We start from the raw sequence: 20,415 nt of genomic DNA on the forward strand, positions 1-20,415 counted from the left end.
AGCGATTACGAAAAGCCTGGCGGTGTTGCCTAGAGAGGGAGGAAAGCCGACGCGCGGCACCAGCCTCCCCGTCCTTCACAGGCGAGCCGCCGCCGAGGTCTGAGCCCCCCACCTCCGCGTTTCTTCCCCCTGCGGCCGGTGTGCGTGAGAGAGCGAGCCGGGCGGCGGGCAGCTTCCCGCCCCGCGGGCGGCGGTTAACGGCCGCTGGTGGCGCGCGCGGCGGGGCTGAGCTGAGGCGGGCGCCGGCACTGACCCCCCCACCCCCACCCCGCCGTGCCGCTCGGTGCAGGAGAGCGGTGAGGGCCCGGGCGGCAGCCGGACGCGGACATGCACTGTGAGCTCGCAGGGGGTCAGAAAGCCAGCGCCGGTCCGGCTCGCTTCGAGGTGACCGATAAATGCCAGGGAGCGCCTCTGAAGGAACTGCCGCGGGTCACCCGTCCCAGCAGTGGTAAAGCTCTCTCGAATCCTCAGATGTCCTTTAAAATAACTGTCAGCAACGGCAGTGACCACGCGGAGCCTCAGCAGAGCCCCCCTGAAATGTCAGCGCCTCTGCTGGATTTCATCCCCAAGAGACCCAGCATATTCGAGAGGATCCCAATTCTGCCGAGGGTGCAGGAGCTGCGATGCGCTAGAGGCTCCAAAGATTATTTCCAGCAGCAGAAACATCAGAGCGTGAAGGGTGAGTTTAAAAATGTATGAACTGAATGCTACAACCACCAGAAAAATATATATCCACCACCCAAACAAAAACATACATCAAGATCCTTTTTTTTTTTTTAATGTTTTGTTTTCTCTTTCTTTTTGGTCTTCAGTTTGTTTTCTAACTTGTTTATTAAACTGCAAGCTTTAAAACTTTTTTTTTTTTCTGTGCACCTTGGAGGGACAGGATAAACCAGACTGTTTTTTGCCAATGGGCAGCAGAGCGTTTCTCAATATTCTTTAAAAAATCATGAGACCAGCATCTTCGTTAGTTCTTCTGAGCAACTGCTGCTCAGTTTGGTCACTTCTCAGAGGTGGTTGTTTTGAGGATGGTGCTGAACACTGGGTTAGTCTGTCCTGCGCCTGAGCGTGCGTGTGGGGTGTTTGTTTGTGAGTATGCCTGACTGACAATAAATGCCTAGTTCTTATTCAGCAATTTCACCACGGTTGCTTGGATTTATAGTTTGTATTTCAAGGAGGGGTTGCAAATGCTGGGTTCAGGCAGTGAATCCTCAGATTTGGGGTTCCTAGTGCCTGAAAGGCATGGCGTAAAGGCAAATTCTGCTAGTTAGCAATCGTCCGACCCGATTTTCATCTATCTGTTGTTATAGAAGTGGCACTGAAGTTAGGTTAGGAATTGCCCACTCAAATCTGTTAGCTACCCTTTTGAGCTAGAACTTGTTAATTGAGCTGGAATTTGTTAATCAAAATTTAGTTTTAAAATAATCCCTTTAAGGTGTCACTGGATGAGATCAGAGGGAATTCAAGCAATCCTTTATGCTGCAAAGCCACTTGCAGAGACATATATGCACCTAAGGTTATTAATATTAAAGCAATGTTTTCTCAAGTGTTAAAAAGGTAATTCTCTTTTTCTCTTCTCAGTCCTTTCCCATTCTCTAGTTTAGAGATATACATGCTGTTGTCTTGTTGGTGTAAGATAGTTCCCACTAGGATTTTTTTTCAGTGCATCCCTTTCTGTCCATTCTTCTGAAAAATAAAAGTAAACTGCATGCCCTTGGACTAGTAACATTTTCTTTTGTGAGCTTGTTACCTAGGGTGATGGCACCTTCCATTGCCATGAAGTTATGTTAATGAACACCTCAAACTGTGCGAGGTCTGTTCTGTAAACTGTAGGATGTGTTTGTTCATCACCAGTGAATACAGACAGAGTAGAGCAGCAGGTTATAAATTACCTATTTTATTTTTCTGTTTGTTAATGCTGCAATTCTCCGCTCCTGATATAAAAAAAAAAAGTTGTTAATGTTTGGTGAGAATTAAATGAAAGTCTGTGACACAGAGCCAAGTTTGGAGGGGGGAGAAGGAGGATTCACGAAGAATGAAGGGATGAAGGGACAGCTACGAGCTCTAGTACCACTGTGCTGCTGCGATTGCTGCCTGTAGAAGGGACTCATGAGATGCCTGAGTCTGCTGTGGTCTCACGAGTGAGGCTGGTGCCACTTGACTAGGGTTCAGACCTGCTGAAAACCCTACCCACGCGTTGCCCTACCCAAACAGACTGCTGAAGCACTTTTTATTTTTTTTTCTTCTTCCCCACTTTGAGCTACTTACTCCTCACGCTTATTTCTCTTGTGGGTGGTGCAGAGGGCAGGAGGGTAGGGTGGGTAAGGAGAAAAGTGTAATTTCCATTCACTTGGGACTTCTTACAGTAGGTGTAGGTGGGCACCGGGAGAAGGGTGCTAATTCATCTTTCCTGACCGATCAGTTTCCCCTTTTCACCACTGGGGAAAAAACCCTGTGTTTTAAGTTTCATTGCTGTTTTTTGTTTAATGCATTTTCTGTTCAGGGTGTTACCTTGTGGTTGCTTTTGCATATGGGTGACTTGAGTCATGGGAGTAAGTAGGAGGCATCCATGGGCAGGATAGGGTTCATTTACTGAGTGTGGTGATTTGATGGACAATGTTGGATTTTTCCAAAGACGGAAGCACTGGGGTTTTGGGGGTGTTTTTTTTTTATTGTTTTTGCTTTTTGTGTTTTTTTACCCTGTGAAGGTATTTTCAGGAGAAGTTAGGGAAAGTAAAATTTTGGGCTAGAGTCTGATTTAAAATGTGTGGGCTGTGCTGCTCCGTCTGACCTGTATGGTGTCAGCAAGTGCCTTAACGTCCACTTGGGCATTTTGGAGTTCTCCCACTGAATACTGTGAGCTGCCAGCCCCTGCTCAGCACCTTATGCTTCTGAGTCAGTTCCATAGAAATAACAGAAGTCACTCAGTCTCTCACTGTGTATCTAAAGTGAGCTATGCTGCAGACGGGAGAGCCACTGATCTTTCAAGGAGTGGTGTGAACCGTCTCCCAACAACCCTGGTTCTCTCAGGAAGATAAAGAAAAGGACCAGGGATGGCTGTTTGTGGATGTGATGTAACAAGATATAGCTAAGAAGTGGGAATGAGGGAAATATTCAGATTTACCCAGTAAAAGGTTTTGGGAAGGAAACTGATGACAGCTTGATTTCAGATCATCGCACTGTGTGCCTCCTGCTCTCCAGCCCCAGAGTACCGCGTACCCAGTAATTCCCTCTGCAGTCTGGGTTAGATTAGAGAATGTGTCTCCTGGTTTTGGTTTATCCACAGTTGAAAGCTGCAAGTAGGGAGGGTAAAAGATTCTCTTTAACAAAAGCAAAATCAATTTTTATAGTTGCCTGTAGAAAATATTTTTTTTTCTAAACATGCTTTTACTTTTTTTTTATTTTTTTCAAAAAAGAATGAATCAAAATGATACCCTATCCTACTAATAAAAAGGGCAGCTTTGAAGTAATCACAATGGGGAAAAAGCATCCTGCTGTTGTAATGTCTCTGTGGTGTTACTCTACTGCTTCACAGTGTTTAAGTTATGAATCTGCAAAATGCTTCTGTGCCTGAGCAAATCTTTTTATATGAACAGCTGAACAAAAACTTGAGGGGTGGTGGTTGAGGATTACTTCTGGGAATCAGATCATTTGGGTCTGAACTTTGCAGGATGGAGCTGTTGGTTGTTTACCAAAAATATCAGTGTCTTGGAATTGTGCTTCATGTTTTGTTCTGTTTGGGAGCTGTTTAAACACCGAGTTTTCACCCAGCCTCCCCCTTCTGGTATGATTGGCTGTGATACACACCACGCTTTTCTTGACCATTGATTTCCATGTGTGTCACAAGGCAGAGTATTTGCACCCAGGCAGTGCTTCTTAGAGGCATTTGTGGTCTGCTCGGCATAGAATAACTGTACCTTAAGGTATGAAGTCCATTTTACAATATTTTCCTGGGATTCTGAGGGTTTGGTTCTGTTTCGTTGAATTTCAGGCTACGGTATTACTTTTGGAAAGTAACACAGGGCAAAATAATTATTGTCAACAGGAAAGAAACTTTTGGGAAAGAAGGCTTTAGTGGTGACAAAAGAGTAATCTATAAAGATGTCAAATATCTCAGGTTTTTAATGACATTGATTATGGTTGTTACCAGGAAACACTTCTTTTCATTCTTTCCCAGTTTTGTTTGGTGTACCTAATTCATGACTCAGTAGAAATGACGAGATTTATCCTGCTAGTTGTGCCACTGGGAAATCATCCAAATGGCTCAGACCTTTGCAGTAACCACTTCAGATATTAACTTACAGTGGGCAAAACAATAAGCTGTTCGGTTGCAGTAGTTGGATGTTTCCTTGTTGAGAGTATTTTTTTGTTCAGACAAGGAGAAAGTGGGTTGGGGTTTTTTTGTTGTGGGTGGTGGTGGTTTTGGTTTTTTGTTTTTTGTTTATTTTTTTTAGGTGTAGCTGCTTTTGGCAAACATACAACCAATGTATTGAAATGTATTAATTTTCTTCTGCTGTTTGTCTAAAGGAGGGTTAAATCTTGCCATTGCAACCCCCTGTGACTATTCCCTTGGTTAGCAGGACAGTCCTTGCATAAGTAACAGCTTATACTGTTGAGATCTTAAGCAAAAGCATATGTTTTGGTTATATGACTTATTAGGTGTATAGACTGGTCTTGGGCCTGATTCTGCCATTTTCTTTCATATGCCTTGCCTGTGTTCACCTGGATTATCCCACTGGAGCAAATGGGATGGCCTAGAGCTGATAAACATTATATGGACTGATAAGGAGACGGGGAATGGGCTCACTGGTACGATGATCTCTAAACTCTCTCAATTTTATATACGGCTATAGTAATAAATTTTTCTTCTTTTCACTGTTGTTTTCATGCTTGTTGCATTTGAACTCTGCACTACAAAAAAGGAATTTGAAGGTTTATTTGAACAGAGCTTGCAGTTACAGAACTTCTTTTTATTCCTTTTTTTTTTTTGTGAGGAGAGAAAGGAGAAGAAACTGCAGTTTGGAGAATGTATGCATACAGTCATTTAGGATAAACTGTGTCTGTCCCCTCCTCCTTTAAACTGGCTAAAATGCTTACTTGTCTTGAATAGGAGAATAACTTTCAGTATTTGCTGCTGAAGGAAGTTCTACTGATTTGTGTTGCAAAATCAGAGTCACTGTATTGAAGATGACCCTTTCATGGATTTAAAAGAGGTTTAACTGTATCTAATTAAATTCTTTCTTATTTAGGGATTGATAGTAGAGAATATTTAGTAAATACAAACCAGGAGATCTAATGATTGACCTGTCCTATAAAGGCATTCAATACCTGTAAAGTAAAAGCAAAAAACCCCATTCTGCCTCAGAAAAAAATGAGCTATTGGAAAAAAGGAAGCAAATTAATATTGTATCTATCTTAATATTGTATAGAACTATATGGAATAACAAATAATGCCGGATTATAGGAAATAAATCTCATCTGTGGAAGAGATTTTGTAACTTGAGTTTTACTCGAAGGAAGATAATTTCTTTTTTACTTATTTGCTTTGGTTTTAAAACGTTACATTAACACATGGAATTAGAATGGGCATTGTTATATACTCTGCTAAATGGGATGAGAGGAAAAATACATTTTCCTTTTTTCTTTCACAGTAAGAAAAAGTTTCAGATTGGCATCTTGCATACTTCAGTATGTGGATTACTGTATTCCTGTGAGTTGTCACATAACTGCAAATATTTTGGGCTTAGAATATTCTAAAAATGTATTCAACTGTATCTAAATGATTATTTGTGTGTTAGAGTTCAACCCTGTATATGCATAAACTGTTAAAGTGTATGCTGAGGATTTTTAGTAGATTTGAGATTATATTCTGGAAATGTTTCAAGATTCTGTTTACTAAAACTACTAAATTTAATGTGAGTGTCTTCTGGGAGTAATAGTACTTCTTTATTTCAACAAAGTTGATTGATTTTTTTCCACTTTCAGTGAGCAGCGATGCTCGGTATGTTGAATAGGAGGGACAAAATTTTACTCTAAACAATTAGTACAAGTCTTGCCACTAACTTTAGCTGGGTCAATATTTCAGTACTAATATTACAGAAGTTCTTTATCCTGTGTACAGGGAAAAGCTTGTAGGACAAATAACAATCCATCTGTAAGCTAGGAAGTGGAATAATGTATGGACTATGAAGAAAAATTTGTAGTGAATATAATTTCCACATTCGGTACCATGATTACCATTAGTCTACAAATGTGAATCTCTGCTGTTTAGTGATTTTAGAACTGTTGAAGATGTTGATGGCAGGGTAATTTGAGAGGCAATATAGATGTAAACTGCTCCATTTTGTACTCAAGGTTTCTATCGTTATACATCAACAGGCTTGAACAAGGCGTGCAATCTAGTAATCATTTCACAGTGCATGAAACTGCTTTTAATAGACTTTTGGTTTTGTTTGCTTTTTTTCTCAGCCACCAAACGTTGTTTCCCAGCACACTCATGTAACTCAAAGAATACAGGGTTCCAAAGCAAGGCCAGTGCTCACTATCTGTGGTACAGTGTAATCTTGCCCTGCAAATGTGCAAACAATGGCAAAAGTATGTGTTTCTGAATATGGCACAGCTGTTATCTTCTTCTGAGAGCAGGGAGTGTTACAATGACTTAGACAGAACGACTAGTTAAAACCACTCATGCTGTTTTATTGGGTTTAAGTGGGGCATGTAAAAAAAGCAAGGGCCTGTTCTTCCATTCAGATAAGTATCAGTTCAGACTACTGCAGTACTACCTTTCTGCACAGGCTTTGAAGAATAGAGGCAAAGAATTCCCCTTTTTCCTTCCTCTCCTATTACATTTCTGGCACCCAGTATGTGAAATCTCAGTTGGAACCTGGAACTTTCTGTTCTCAGAATCTGTGCTTCACTAGTAACCTGGAACAAGGTGTGGGTTTTTTTTGTTTGTATTTTTTTGTTTTTATTACAGTCATTAGTTTGGATCTATTAAATGGTTGTTAATGATTATTTGTTGAAGGGATACTACTTGAAAAACAGATGAGACATTGTCAGAGCTGCAATAGGAAATAGATCCAAATTCTGTGTTTTAGGTTATTTTAAGGTGTTGAGCATTTAGGAATTACGAGGGTGGACTCAGTCAAATCATCACAAAGTACTTGAGCTCTAGCTCTTTGTTTTTTAAGCAGTTGTATTGGTTTATGTCTAATAATTATGTCTGACTTTTTGTCATGTCTGAATGTATATGTGATTATTTTGCATAGTGGATTGGTAAGGAGCACTGTAATTGAATACACCTGATCAAATTTATTCTAAGGGTTAAATGAATGCAAGACATCTTAAACTGCATTTAAATCTGGCATTTATGTGTGTGATAAGAAGAGGGCTTTGTGAGAGCTATGGAGTTGTCAGCTGTTTTAGAATGAGGGGAAAGCAAATGCATTCTTACATGTTTTTTTGCATGTTTAGCCAGAGGGAAAAATGACACTAAGGCGACATCATCAAATACTTTAAAACTAACTTTTTAATACAGATTTCCATTGTTGTTTTAAGTCCTTAAGGGGTTGGCAGTTGGGTTTATTTTGGAACTTGCTGAACTATATGAAGTGTGTCTCCAGGGGCCTGGTATTTTAATACCTAGTATAAGGTTGTATAACAGTAGATGATGTATTTTGCCTGCCTTCCAATGCTGTAAATAAATTACACATGCTGGCTTGGGCGATCATACCTAAGATGTAAATCGAAGGCTAATATAAGAGGAAAAAAAACAATTAGTGATACCTTGTAATCAATTTGCGGTTTTTAGTCATTTTTCTGTAGTCAAGAGGTATAAGAGCAATAGTATGTATAATAATATTAACATGAGGTTCTTCCCAAGAAGAGGTGGAGGGTCTAGGATTATTTAAAATAAAGTGCTGTGATTCACTGCTTTTTCACAGTTTGCTGTGGTTAAGTCACTTAAATACTGAAGTCAACAATTCCCTAGGCAAAGAAAGATAATATAATTTTAAGCGTATTGTAAAAATTGAAATTTGATAGCTTCCACTCTATAATCCTATCTAAGTCTTGGTTGTATTAAAAGGAAAATAGATACATGTGTCAGTTTTGGAGCATAATCTTTTGTTGAGTTTAAAGAATGATAAATGTGCTTCAAAGAAGCAACACAACAGTTTATTAATATGAATGTTTTGCTAAATACTACATGCTTAATGCAATCCCCATTCCTTTATAATAAGTTTAAATATTAATTCTTTGGAATGCTAGATGCCCAAAGCTAGATAGAAATGCTGTGCAGTTTCAGATATCTAGGAGTGGGCTTGTGAAACAGGATATTTAACTGGGAGAGATGAGTAGCACATTTCAGAGTTATTAGGGCAGAACAACAATGCAAGAGGATGACTTAAAAAAAAGAAAGTTACAAAATTGTTTTCTGTGCATGAGGCTTAAATACCTTAGAGTTATTTATTTGAAATACAAGAGTAGATTTCCTATGTATGTAGGTTCTAGATTGCATTTTTTATTATTATTTTGTTTAACTTCATTTTAGCTGCCTGGCCCTCTCTAGAGCAGCTGGCTTTGATTTACTGAATCCTTCACTGAGAGCAAATGATCAGTCACTTATGATGACTGTGTGTTGTGCTCTTTGATGGAACATCTCTGTAGTGGCAGGCGCTTAAGAGAGAAGACCAAATAAGACAGGAAGGGTGCTCGAGGAAAGCAGCAGTTTGCATTCAGATGGACTCATTTCACTCTAAAACAGCTCTTGCTTATTGTTCCGTATGTAAGTCCTGCCTTCCTCCCAGCCCCCATTTGTGCTGGACGGAGAAGAGAGAGTTAAAGTGAGAACAGATAAAAGAGGAAATTTCAGCTGTATTTACCAGTGTTTTCTGGGAAAATCCCAGGAAGGATTTAACATGAGGTTTCATAACTCTTGCTTTGCCCTGCTACTCCTGCTGAAATTGCAGGGCATTGCAGCATTGACTTCAGGAGGAAGCCAGTACTGAATGTTTTTGAAAATCCCATCCATGGCTGTTTTGAGGCACAGAAGAGAATATCTAAGTGTTAAACTCTCCCAGAGAGAAAAGTGTGCAAGCAGAAGCAGCCCAGTAGCTGGGATGCCAAAGTCAGTCACCATAGCATGTTCACCTTTAATTTATCTTCCTGTTCAAGACCCTGCATGGGTCTCAAGCCGGTGTGATCTGCCATTGTACACAAAATGGGCAAAAATGGTGAAGGATTGTGCCAGCAGCTGACATGGCCAAGTGTATAAATGTTTCAGATGAAAAGAATTGGGGTGCTTGAACTCTATTATAGGCTGTACACTTGTATAATTTTGGGGCAAGTCTGTACTGTTCATGATGTTTCTACTGCAAGAGTGTAACAGAGTATGGTGTAGAGAAATACAAGCCAGTTTTGGAGCAAGAAGTAGTTTCGGCACACTGTCAGGGCCAGCTTAATTTTCTGTGCTGAGGGACAGAGTGATGTGACTCTGCTCTGTTTGAGATCTGATCTGGTGTTGTTTCAGGATGCTGCACTGCAACATGTGGCTGTATCAGCCTGGGGTGGCACTTGCTTGAGCATGGCTACACCCCCTCAGTGTGCATGTGGACCAGATTTCTTTCTTACCGGCAAGGGCAAGCACCACATACCTCACGTAGCAAAGTCTCCTCTAGTGTGAGTGGTGTAAAGTCCAAAATACTCTCCCAAAGATAACAAATATGTAAGGTTTTTAATGGAACATTTTAGCTGGGGCTTCTTACTGCTTGGCATCTGGTTTACGCTGCCAGTTGCAGAATTGTTGCTGATGAACAAATTCTCCCATTTATTTTAGTGCTTGACATGCTGAGATGAGGGAAAGGAGGCTACATTAAGGGACCTGTCTTGGAAATAGCCAATAATAAGTACCTGTCGGGAGGAAAACTTTCCTCCCTGGTTTGCTGGAGGAAGCAACTTCAGGGTTGTCCTTGCCTTCCAGCAGAGGGAAGAGTCTCATGTCTACTGTTCTTGTGGCAGAAATCACCTGATGGATTGTATGCGCCCTGGATTTGGGTGCAGGTAGCTACTGCAAGGATCCTGAGATCCTCATCACTCTGGCAGAACAGATTTTGCACGCAGCTGTCTTCCAGGACTTGAAGAAGAAAAAACAACACTAAATTCCTCCTTTCTGGATATCTGATTGTTGTAATGTTCAGTTTCCTTGAAGTCATCAGAGCTGGTGTATATTCAGCTGAAACAGAGCTGCCTGATTCCATTATCCCTAGCTCTGGTGCAAATCTGAAGTGACACCATTTTAAAACCAAGAGTGGGTAAAAAGGGGACAGACTTGAGCCCTGGAGGGCTAATGCATAGAAGTTTGTCCTGTAAGTATGGACTCAGTTCACTCGGCCAAAGAAAAAGATGTCTCACATTTTTAATCTGAACAGTTTTGCTTCTTAGTTTTCCTCTTGCCAACTCACCACAAATTGGCTTATATTCTTTGAGTTCTTGAATTATTCGATAAGGTTTGCTGACTTGCCATATTTTTTTGGGGATAAGCTGCAAACTATGCATGTGAATGGTTCTCTTTTCAAAACAAAGGTGATGCATTTCAGCATCTCTCTGATTTGACTGGGTATGCAGGATTTAACGGGATGTTTACCCCTAGAGCCCCTTTGCTTTTTCCCTGCCCTCGAGTCTCAATAACTTATTCTTTCTACTCTCTTAGCCTCCTGGCCTCTGTCTTTTACTTTGTGCAGCTTTGCTGTTGGCTTATTTTTAAATATATGTAAAGGGTTGTAACTCATTTGAATTGTGGGCTAAATATGTGGAAGTATGGAAACTGGTGTAAATAGCTTTTGGTCTACTGAATGTGTAAATACTCAAAGTCTGTCAGGGTGATTTGGCTAGCTTTTATTGGAAACATTATTCATACGAGATCTCCTTTCTCGTACTGCATCCTGTCAGAAGCTGTTAGGCAGAGGTTACTGGCATGAATACTCAAGACTGCTTTGTCAAAATTCGCTTTTATGCCTATCTGCTTACAAGTTTGCCACTTCCACAAATACTTCTACAAGTCATATATTTTGTAAGATTAGTCATAGAAAGCCAATATAAAGGGGACCAAAATCTAGAAAGTGAGAGCAAACCATTGGAATGACTGATCATCAATAGTGTTTTGAGCCCAAATGTATGATGGCATTGGCTACAAGTACAGTTTATTTGGCAAGTTTGAGACAAAACACGGGTGTTTTGCAGAGGCTTGCTGCTTCAGTGGTACCCAGATTGTTTCTCAAAATGGGACTAACCTGCTTGGTGAACTTTCCTTGCTAAGGGTTAGTGTTAATGCCAACAATAGAGTTTTTATTAGCTGCTGGAGGAGTTGCTGGGAGACTTGAAAATTAAGAACAGTAAACACTAGCAGTGATAAAGATGTTTTATGCATGGGGTAGATGTTTCAGCAGCAAGCAGTCACTCTTAAGTGATGGGGAGGCAGTTTCAGAGGAAACTTGGTGAATAATAGCCTCATAACCAACTAGCATTTAGGTAAAAATGTATTATGATACTAACTACTACTATAGAAAACAGTCTGAAAGGCTGGATACAGCTTCCAGTGTGAAGGCTCCTGACCACAATATTTGCTAGTTTGATGAGCAACCCAGATTTAGAATATAAACTAGATACAAGAAGGACCTTCTAAACATAGAATCCACTGATATATAGTTCAGAGTTAAAATTTGTGTGCATGGTGTCCGCACATCCTTCTGAGGCACCAGTCTTGCTCTGCTGGTATGGAAGAAAGTCTCCTATTGCGTCCTTCTGAAGCTGAGTGTGGGTGTAGGTTTTTCCTTTGTACTAAGTACTTTGTGAAATGCACCTGATATTCAGCACCTTCTGTCTTTCCTACATTGATTTATTCTTCCACAGGGATTATGTGGGCTTGACACTAGGAAAGATATTAACTAGGAGTATACTTAGCTTTTGACATATGGTGCCCAAGCAGGCTGTGAGTTGTTTGTCACCGGAGTTTTTAAAGACAGGCTGGATGGAAATTCTTCTATGGGATGTAACTCTTTAGGCCCGACCATCTTTCCTCTGCCATTTTCAATTCCCATACTCAACTCTTAGGCACTATGAAGAGTTACAAGAGGTCCCACAAACTAATACTACAGGCTTCTATTCTCTCTGACTTACTGAACGAAGTTCAAATCCCTCCTTGTCTAACATTTGTGTTTCTGGCCACGCATTTGTTTGTCAAGAAAACACCGAGAAGGCATACAATAAAAACCAGACTGAGTGAAGGGCTCTAAGAGCGGCAGTTGGGAGAGCCAGTGGTGGGACAACTGGGCATGGAAAATGATTGATTTTTATGTGCAAAGGAGTTGTGAAATGTTCTGTGGTATTCTGGGGACATGCCATTGCTAACAAACGATTGCCTGTTGGGGATAGAAGATGCCAACCATTGTTCTAAAGAAGGAAATAGCCTTATTGATACTGAATTAGGCTTACATTGAATTATTATTATTATTCATTCGCAATGCATCCTGTTTTTCAAATATGAGAATTAACTGACCGTGCTGAAGTCCTCCAGTTCTGTTGCCCTTTAGTTGGTGGTCATATCTGCATCCTTATGGCCCAGGTGGAGTTTAGACTCTTTAGAACTGGGGATGCATTGTGGCAGAAATCTGCATTAACAGAGCAGCTGAAGGAAGATGTTCTGCTTCTTAGGAGAGTTTATCAAGCTTGTTCTTGTTTTATAATGAGCCTGAGAGTGAGGCTGGCAGAGGTAAATGTGTTGCTAGATTTGACTTAAGCTTCTGGGATACATTTTGAATTGTCACATGCAATGTTGATGGCAGAAATATAGTGGTATAGAAAACAATAATGTAGCCTTTTGAATGCAGTAAAACCTGTCTTATCTATAGAAATTGAGATGCACACCAAACAACAATATTTTGTACAGTGACAGTATTTTGTATACAACTCTGAAAGTTTGAGTTTCATTCCCAGTGTTATCTAACAGTTTCTACTGAAATCCTGACAGAAAATAGAAAACCACTGCCAGTAAAGTTTGTCTGTTGCTTCTGATGAAGGGAATTATAAATAAAAATTAGGAAGTGACTGGCATGTGATATGGATTTCTTAAGCAGTGATCAGGAACTGGACAATGAATGTCCAGTCAAACACATGAGACTGTGCCTTGGCATGGAGGGTATAAACTATTTTTATAGATGGGAGGCTGTGTGTCCTGGAAAGCAGTGATGCTGAAAAGGGTTGGGATGTCATATTCAGTTGGTATGAGAAGATAATTTTCTAATGGGGTAGAAGGTGATACGATACATTAATAAAAAGCATAGGGAAGTGATGTTATCTTTCTGTTAAGTATCACTCTGGTTGCAGAAAGATAGAGCAATGCTCAAACTTTCTTAAATGGCTTTGAAAAATCAAAGGATTTGGAGAAGAACTGGAAGAGGCCAACCCCTATGTGGTACTGATGGACTAATGGAAGATTAGAGACAATCTGGTCTGTTCTGGAGATGCACCGAAGGAGAAAATATGTGATACTTGAGGGTTCTTTCGGGTGTAGATAAATACAGATGGCACCTCATGGCTGGAAACAGAGCAATATCAAAAAAAAGAAGACTCATGTTTTTGACTGCAAGGGTAATTAATCCTGGCATAGCTTAGCAAAGGACCTGATAAATCCTCTGGTAGTTGGAGTTGCTGAGTGAGATTTGGATGTTCCCATGGAATAAATTCTTTGTTTCTACCATGGACAGTTGCATTCAATGGTAGAATCACTAGCCGTTGGGATAGTCTAGCTTGTTTGTCTTCCATTTGCAATCTGTAAAAGATCAGATTTCAGGCCATCTCCTGCTGCCAGACCTGGCACTGCTCTTCCTTCGTGTGCCCTCTGCATTGCGGTCCTTGGGCCTAGAATCCATATTCAGGCCAATTTAGGGCCTCATTCTGGGTGTCATGGCAAGGAGTATGGGGCAGGCTGGGGAAGGAGGAGCGTTACTGCACCCACAATCACACAGTTCTGACAGTAATTATGGTAAGGCAATTGCTAGCAACTAGTGTTTCCTCCAAACGCACCCCTTCTTTCCTCTTGTTGTGTCTGTCTCTTCAGCAAACAGCATCGCTCCTCCTTTACTAGACTAGTCTCTATTCAGAGATACTGTGATGGAACCTACTGTCTCCTAGGACCTGGGCTGAGACCAGCTAAAACCAAGTGCTGGGTTTAAAACCTGGAGACGTGAGGAAAGAGTAACAGCTGTGATCTTCCTTCTCTTACCAAGCACTGATGATATTCACCATTAACGTCCTTCCTTTCTTTGCTTTCTGAAATGAAAACAAAGGCTCTTAGCCTCCTCGTAGCATAGCAATAGCGACATACTAACACAGTTATTACAGCAAACATTATGGCCCTTGCTGGTCATGATGTTTTCTTTCTGTGGGGAGACTGAAATACTAACTCACAAATAATGTCTTTAGAAGTCATATTAGTCACACATTTTTAAGACATTCCAAAATCATACCAACCTCCTTCTGAGCTTGTCTGTTGCTACCAATGATTCAAAGTTTTGAAAACGCTCCTTTAGTTTTGATTTACATTTTGGTCTTGGGCACTTGTTATTTCTGGCAAATGCCAGCTCAGTTTCATTAAAGAAAAATCTGTTTTACAGCCATGCGGCTCAGATCTGCTGCGCTTCTAATAATTGATGGCTGGTTTCCTTATTTCCTGCATTGTAGAAAAATAAGGACCTTGTTAGACCCAAACAAGCCTGCATAAAGTCACAGTGTGAAACATCAGGTTGGGGGTGAGCAGAGCAGCTGTGGGCAGGTTTTACAACTTTGGGCCACAGTTGATCGAGGCAGCCAAGGGAAACTGAGAGATACCCATGTGACTAAAATTTGGTTGAGTTCTTTGGCTCCCTGGTCTGAGATTTATATTTGTGACACCTTCCCCCTCTGTCAGTCCCTGGGCCAGACACAAGTCTGTCTGTATATGTACTTACGGCTCTGTGCACCCTGTGGTGTGGCCACTGTGCCTGTTGCTTGCCATGCCACTGCGGGACACGTCTATTTCCAGTGTTGGCTGTCTTGTTCCTACAGCCCACGACAGTGCAAGTGTGTGCTTTGGAAGAAAGCAGCTGCCATGTGGTGGGGATGAAAAATCAAGAGCAAACACTTTCAGAATTTCTGCAAGTGGGCAAATTAATTTCAATCTGAACTGTCATCACAAGGGCCTTATTTTCCTTCCCCTTTCCTTTGGGTGGTATCTTTGATTTATATTTCTGAACGAGGCAAGTGATTGCCCTTTAGTGCCCACTAAGGGCATGTGCAGTTCAATTTCTTTATGGATGATCAGTTAAGAATCCTGTCGGTTTCCTGGTTTATGTTGTTGTGGACAGGTTTCTTGTGGGTTTTTATGTTTCATTTTGTTTTGGTTTTTGGTTGTTTTTTTTTTTTTTTTTTTTTTTTTTTAAGAGCCAGTGAAATTCAGCGATGCCTATGTTAACTGAAAACAATCTGTAAGTTTTAACAAGCAGCTAATATCTATCAGATATTCTTCCACAATGCAATAGCTGTCAGATGCCTTCTATCATATTGCCACTCTGTAAGCCTGGTAGTAGAGACAGGACCCTGCCTGAGAGATTCATGGAGTTAAATGTCTGTTAGGAAGCCAACAGTGGCACCTGAACAATGTCATAAAAGGTGTTGGGTTTTTTTTCATGTACTTACCAGGTCCAGTCTATTTCCTTTGAGAACTGAATGGTTGTTTTCAGGCAAGACAAACGTGTGATGAGTCTCCTAGGCATTCCTTTGAAGGACTTGCCCCTCAAAGGAGGTGCTGAAGAGTTTGTAGGAACTGTAGAACCACTGAAAAATCAAGCCTTGAAGCTTCCTCTACTAAAGGTCTGATCCAGAAAGGTATTTAAGCACCTGACTCCCACTAACATCAGTGGAAGTTCAGTGCCTAAATACCTCTCTGGATCTGGTGCTCAGTCTTCTGGCATTGAAGGTTACATAGTTTGTGCTTTCTGTGGGTCTCCTTTTATGGCGTCTTCTATGAGTGGTGCAATAGTATTAATTTTGAATCCTTCCCATTGTGAATTCCAGCACATTATGCAGACAGTTGTCTAGAAAGCTATGCTGTGTGATATTCTACTGTTCCACCAAGGAGTTGAGGCCTTGTAGACAAGTAGTGGGGTAGAAGAGTGACTCGGAGAAATACTCTTTTATTAATTTAGTGTTACTGAGGGACAAGAGGGCTGACCTTCAGGCGCTGAGACTTTGTCGAGGGGGGAACGAAAGTGCCATAGTCATTTATTTGGATGAAAATCCAGGGAAAAGTGGGAGATTTTTGTTGGCGTTTCCTCCACTCAGTGCTGATCTTATCATGCTGGTTTAGTAGCAGAGCTCCTTTGGCTCCTTGCCAGGTGATACTATTGGAGCCTGTCTGAGATGTGCAAGATAAAAGATCTCGGGGAATTACAAGTATTATGACTTTCCTATCAAACTGTTCTAATGTGTAGAGTCTTCTGACCCAGAAAACTAGTTTTCTTTTTAAAATTTCGTTATTGAAAGAAAAGGAAACACAAGAGGTGGAAAGTGGAGCCTGATGTTTACAAGGGCCCTGAGAGCAGCTGTAATTAGTGCAGGTTTTTGGCAGAGACTTGTTCCTCTGCCAGCGAAGGGCCCTGGTGTTCAGCCAGGTTAGATGTAGCCTGGGAGAATGCACTTGGGAATGTGTACCATACACTGATTTTGTGTCTTGCACTGGGAACTTGAAGCGTCCTCTCACTTAACATATAAAATAAAATACTTTGTATACTCCCAGTGTGTCCTGTGAGATGCTCCGGAGGTCTGAGTCTCTGCCCAGCCATTTGGGCTGGTTCTCTAAACTCTGACTTGTGAAGGGCTGCATTCAGGTGCTGTGAGGGTTACTCTTCTGGTTGCTGTGATGATGATCACCCTACTGGGTGCTGTCTTAAGCTTGTGGTACTGTGCAATTCATAGTTCTAATATGGGCCCACAGGGCTGGTAGTACTGCCAACTAAGTAATGTGAGAGTGAGGGAGTTCCTGTGGTGACAGGAATCCCCCTTGCCAGCCTCCTCCTTGCAGAGACTCACGACATTGGTGTTGTAAATCTATTTTGTTTATTTTCAGGTAAACTCAGTAGTGTTGCTCAGCAATACTGCAGAAATTTTGTGGTGCTAGAATGCTTTTGTGGCTTTGTTTGTGGTGCCAGACACATCAGCACCACTGGCTGAATGTGAGATTTGCTTGCTTAACTTGTCCTCCCTTGTCTGTATCTGCTGTCATCTATTTCCTCCTGGGTTTTCATCACATGGGCTCTTCCCATCCCCACAACACCCAGTCACAACTTTGGCTGATCTGCACTGGGACTGACCTGTCTGGTACCAGGAAGGTGTGACTGGGAACTTGGAGGAACTCCATAAAAAGCTGTATATTCCAGGCACAACCTCAGACTGGCGGTGCTGTGAGGGCAGCAGAAGCTGAGGTCTGCTTGCTGCCCCGCACAGGTAAGCACAGCGAGGTGTCGTAAGGCACATTGACGTTCTTTGGGCAGTTTTAGTGTTGGAACAAGTCGGAGGGCAGCGGACATTCCTAGAAGATTATAAACTCTGGCAGATTATTTAACAACACACAGTTTGTAGAGATTTGGGTAAGTGAATGTCAGAGCCTGGTAACTATATTAGGAGTGCTCTACCTTACCAGTTCCTGACTAATAGTGTTATCCTGTAATTCCAAATCCAGAGGCAGAGGAACCAGTGAGTACTCAGTGAGGAACTGGGATTGTAGACATGCAGCTCCTGTTTTCAAAGGTGAACATTTGAAAGGAGTGAAAACTAGAAAACTCTGTGTTGGGACTTGCATAAAACAGTTCAATGTTAACTTCAGCTGTTCCCCATAGGAGCAAATGCTACAACTGCAAAGTTGGGCAGGGAGAGGCAATATGCTACCCATTTCCTTCTGAGAGGTGTGTGATGAGCAGGTCAGGGCACCCAGACCATCTGTGTCTGTGCACATCCTAGGCCGATCAGTTGGTGGCTGAAGGGTTGGGAGAAGTTGAAGGTGGGGCTGGACACAGAAGGGAGGAGACACTGGGAAAAGGCAGGAGGAAAAATTAAAAACCAATGGGGTCAACTACTTTGGACATGAGTATAGGCCCATTTGTAAAAAGAGGTCAAACTGGACCTGCAGGAAGTAAGTGTGTGTGTGTGATCAAAGTAGTCATTAAGGAAAAAACCTAGATATTTTAAATTTTGAAGCTTTAGAAGGAAAATACTGTTGAGTTGTGAGCTACTTGTTCATCAGATTTCACAATGCATGAGAAGAAAACATTTGACTTCCCTTCTCAAGGACTCTAGAGCTGTTGTCTGTCCAATTTTCCTGTTTTTAGACAGGAATCAGAACTGTTCACCCCTTCCCAGGTCCTACCAAATTCAGCAGGGCCTCAGCAGGTGAATATTGCTTTTGGCAGAGCTAAATTGAGTGAGCCACCTCACAAGTCGACCAACTCTAGGACACAATGGGCAGCATGCTGCACAGAAAGTTGTTGGGGGATGGACAGGGACCTCAGTGAAAACTCTGGCCCTTCTTGTCTGTGCTGCTGTAGAGCAAAAGGTGGGGCAGGGAGAGTGTCCAATCCAAAGCCCAGTGGGTTGATTGGAGCAAGGGACTGTGAAAGACCACGTGAACGATCAAATCCAGTATGTTGCTATTGCAGGCAATCGACGTGCAGTCCAGGAAGCATCTGTCCCACACCACCCACAGGCCGCAAAGCTCTCCCCAGCAGCCTATAACAAACTGAGATCATTAGTGGAAAATACCAAAAGCCACAAACTGCTGTGTGCTGCAAAGAGCAGGAGAGGTTGAAAGCACTGACCATGGCCTGCAACTCTGGAAAGGCCGGGAATTTCCTTCAGTGAAAATTCCCAGATGACCCAAGCATCAAACTTGATCATTGGTGTAAGTACCAAACCTGAGTATCTCATGTTATTTGTGTACTTAGACAATCAGACAACTGGTGACAAACTAGTGCCCACCAATGCCGGAGTGGAGTGCCTGAGGAGAGCTCATAGGGATGCTTGCTGTTTGGACTTGGTGGTGTTGACAGCAACCACGTTTCCATGCAGCAGACAAGAGAAGGTGCTTTTCCTTCCTCCCCACCCCCCCCCCCCTTTTTCCTTTCTTCCCCTCTGTCTTTTAATAACTGAGCCCAATGCCTTGTGTGTGTTATGAGGGATTTTTACAGCAGAATTGCATGGTGGAGAGACCTGGTTTTCATTGTGCAGACCAGGATATCAGTTTAACCCAGAGGCAGTGATGTTATTTAACAGGTGCCTTAAAGGCATAGTGCTTATTTAATCACCGTCTCTATATCAACATTATGTAAATTGAAATTGCTTAGGTACACAATTAATTGTGAATGCTTTAGACATTTTTAAAGGCATAAGACAATACCTGAAGTTCCATTTTAAAAATATCCAGGTCAAAGGACACACATGTTTTTATTTTCTTATTTGAGGTATAATGTGTTCAAGGCAGATTTATGGCACAACCTTTGTTTATTGACTTGTACTTTTCCACATGAAACTAATGGAACATGACAGATGATATTTATGAGGCATGTGGTCTTGATTAAATCATGTTAGACATTAAAACCTGATAAAAAACCAGATTTTAAAGGGTGGATTAATAGAAAAGGAGGCAGCATTGATTGGGGAGTTTACACGGAACAAGACACGTTGGTCTTAGACTGCGTACTTGTAGGTGAGATATGTGGTTATAAAACTTCAGAAGCTGAAAAGAAAAAGATTAATAAGCTTTTGCTCTTTGGAAAGTTTGAGTTTTGTTTTTCTCCCTTTGTGAGCCACAGGCCACCTCGTATTTCTGGTCTTTCAAGTGAATTTATTCAGTTCTGCTTAAGAACTTGTGACCCTTTATGGCCTACTGCTTTTACTGTTGGCCCTACATGCGTTCTGTATGCTTCAGGATTCCCAGTCAGCAGACCTGTGCAAACAGCCTTTGACACTGCTAAAAACTACTCTGTAAACACGCTCTGAATTCTGCTTATGCAGGTGCAAATTGGGTAAATCAGCAAGAGTCAGATGGAGCTGCTTGTCCCCACCTTGATACGTGGGGCTTTGCACAGAATTCTTAGTAATAGGTTAGAGGGAATCACCCTGTGTAATATTTTGCATGTCAGCATAAGAGTATCCTCTAAGTATTTCCTGTGGAGAGCAATTAGAGGATTTGGGTAAACATAAGAAGTGGGAACAGTGTGAATTTGTTTTCTTGTCTTAACTGAATATTATGTCTGAAGGGAAAACAGATACCTGCATTCTGCTTTCGGTTACACAGGTGCAAACCTGGAATATTGCCACTGATTTCAGATA

General features: G+C 41.5%; 1 protein-coding gene across 2 annotated transcripts in view; it reads left to right on the plus strand.

Annotated features, from left to right (window-relative positions):
- The first annotated feature begins 243 nt into the window (after positions 1–243).
- The window catches only part of GLIS1 (GLIS family zinc finger 1), a 215,307-nt gene continuing 195,135 nt past the window's right edge, over positions 244–20,415 (plus strand). For both annotated transcript variants that reach the window (XM_075097589.1, XM_075097590.1), the window contains exon 1: positions 244–679. In XM_075097589.1, the coding sequence (XP_074953690.1) occupies positions 328–679 (352 nt within the window). In that variant the 5' untranslated portion in view covers positions 244–327. The remainder of the gene's footprint in view (positions 680–20,415) is intronic.

This window comes from Phalacrocorax aristotelis, chromosome 6, assembly GCF_949628215.1.
Source record: "Phalacrocorax aristotelis chromosome 6, bGulAri2.1, whole genome shotgun sequence".
Classification (NCBI taxonomy): domain Eukaryota; kingdom Metazoa; phylum Chordata; class Aves; order Suliformes; family Phalacrocoracidae; genus Phalacrocorax; species Phalacrocorax aristotelis.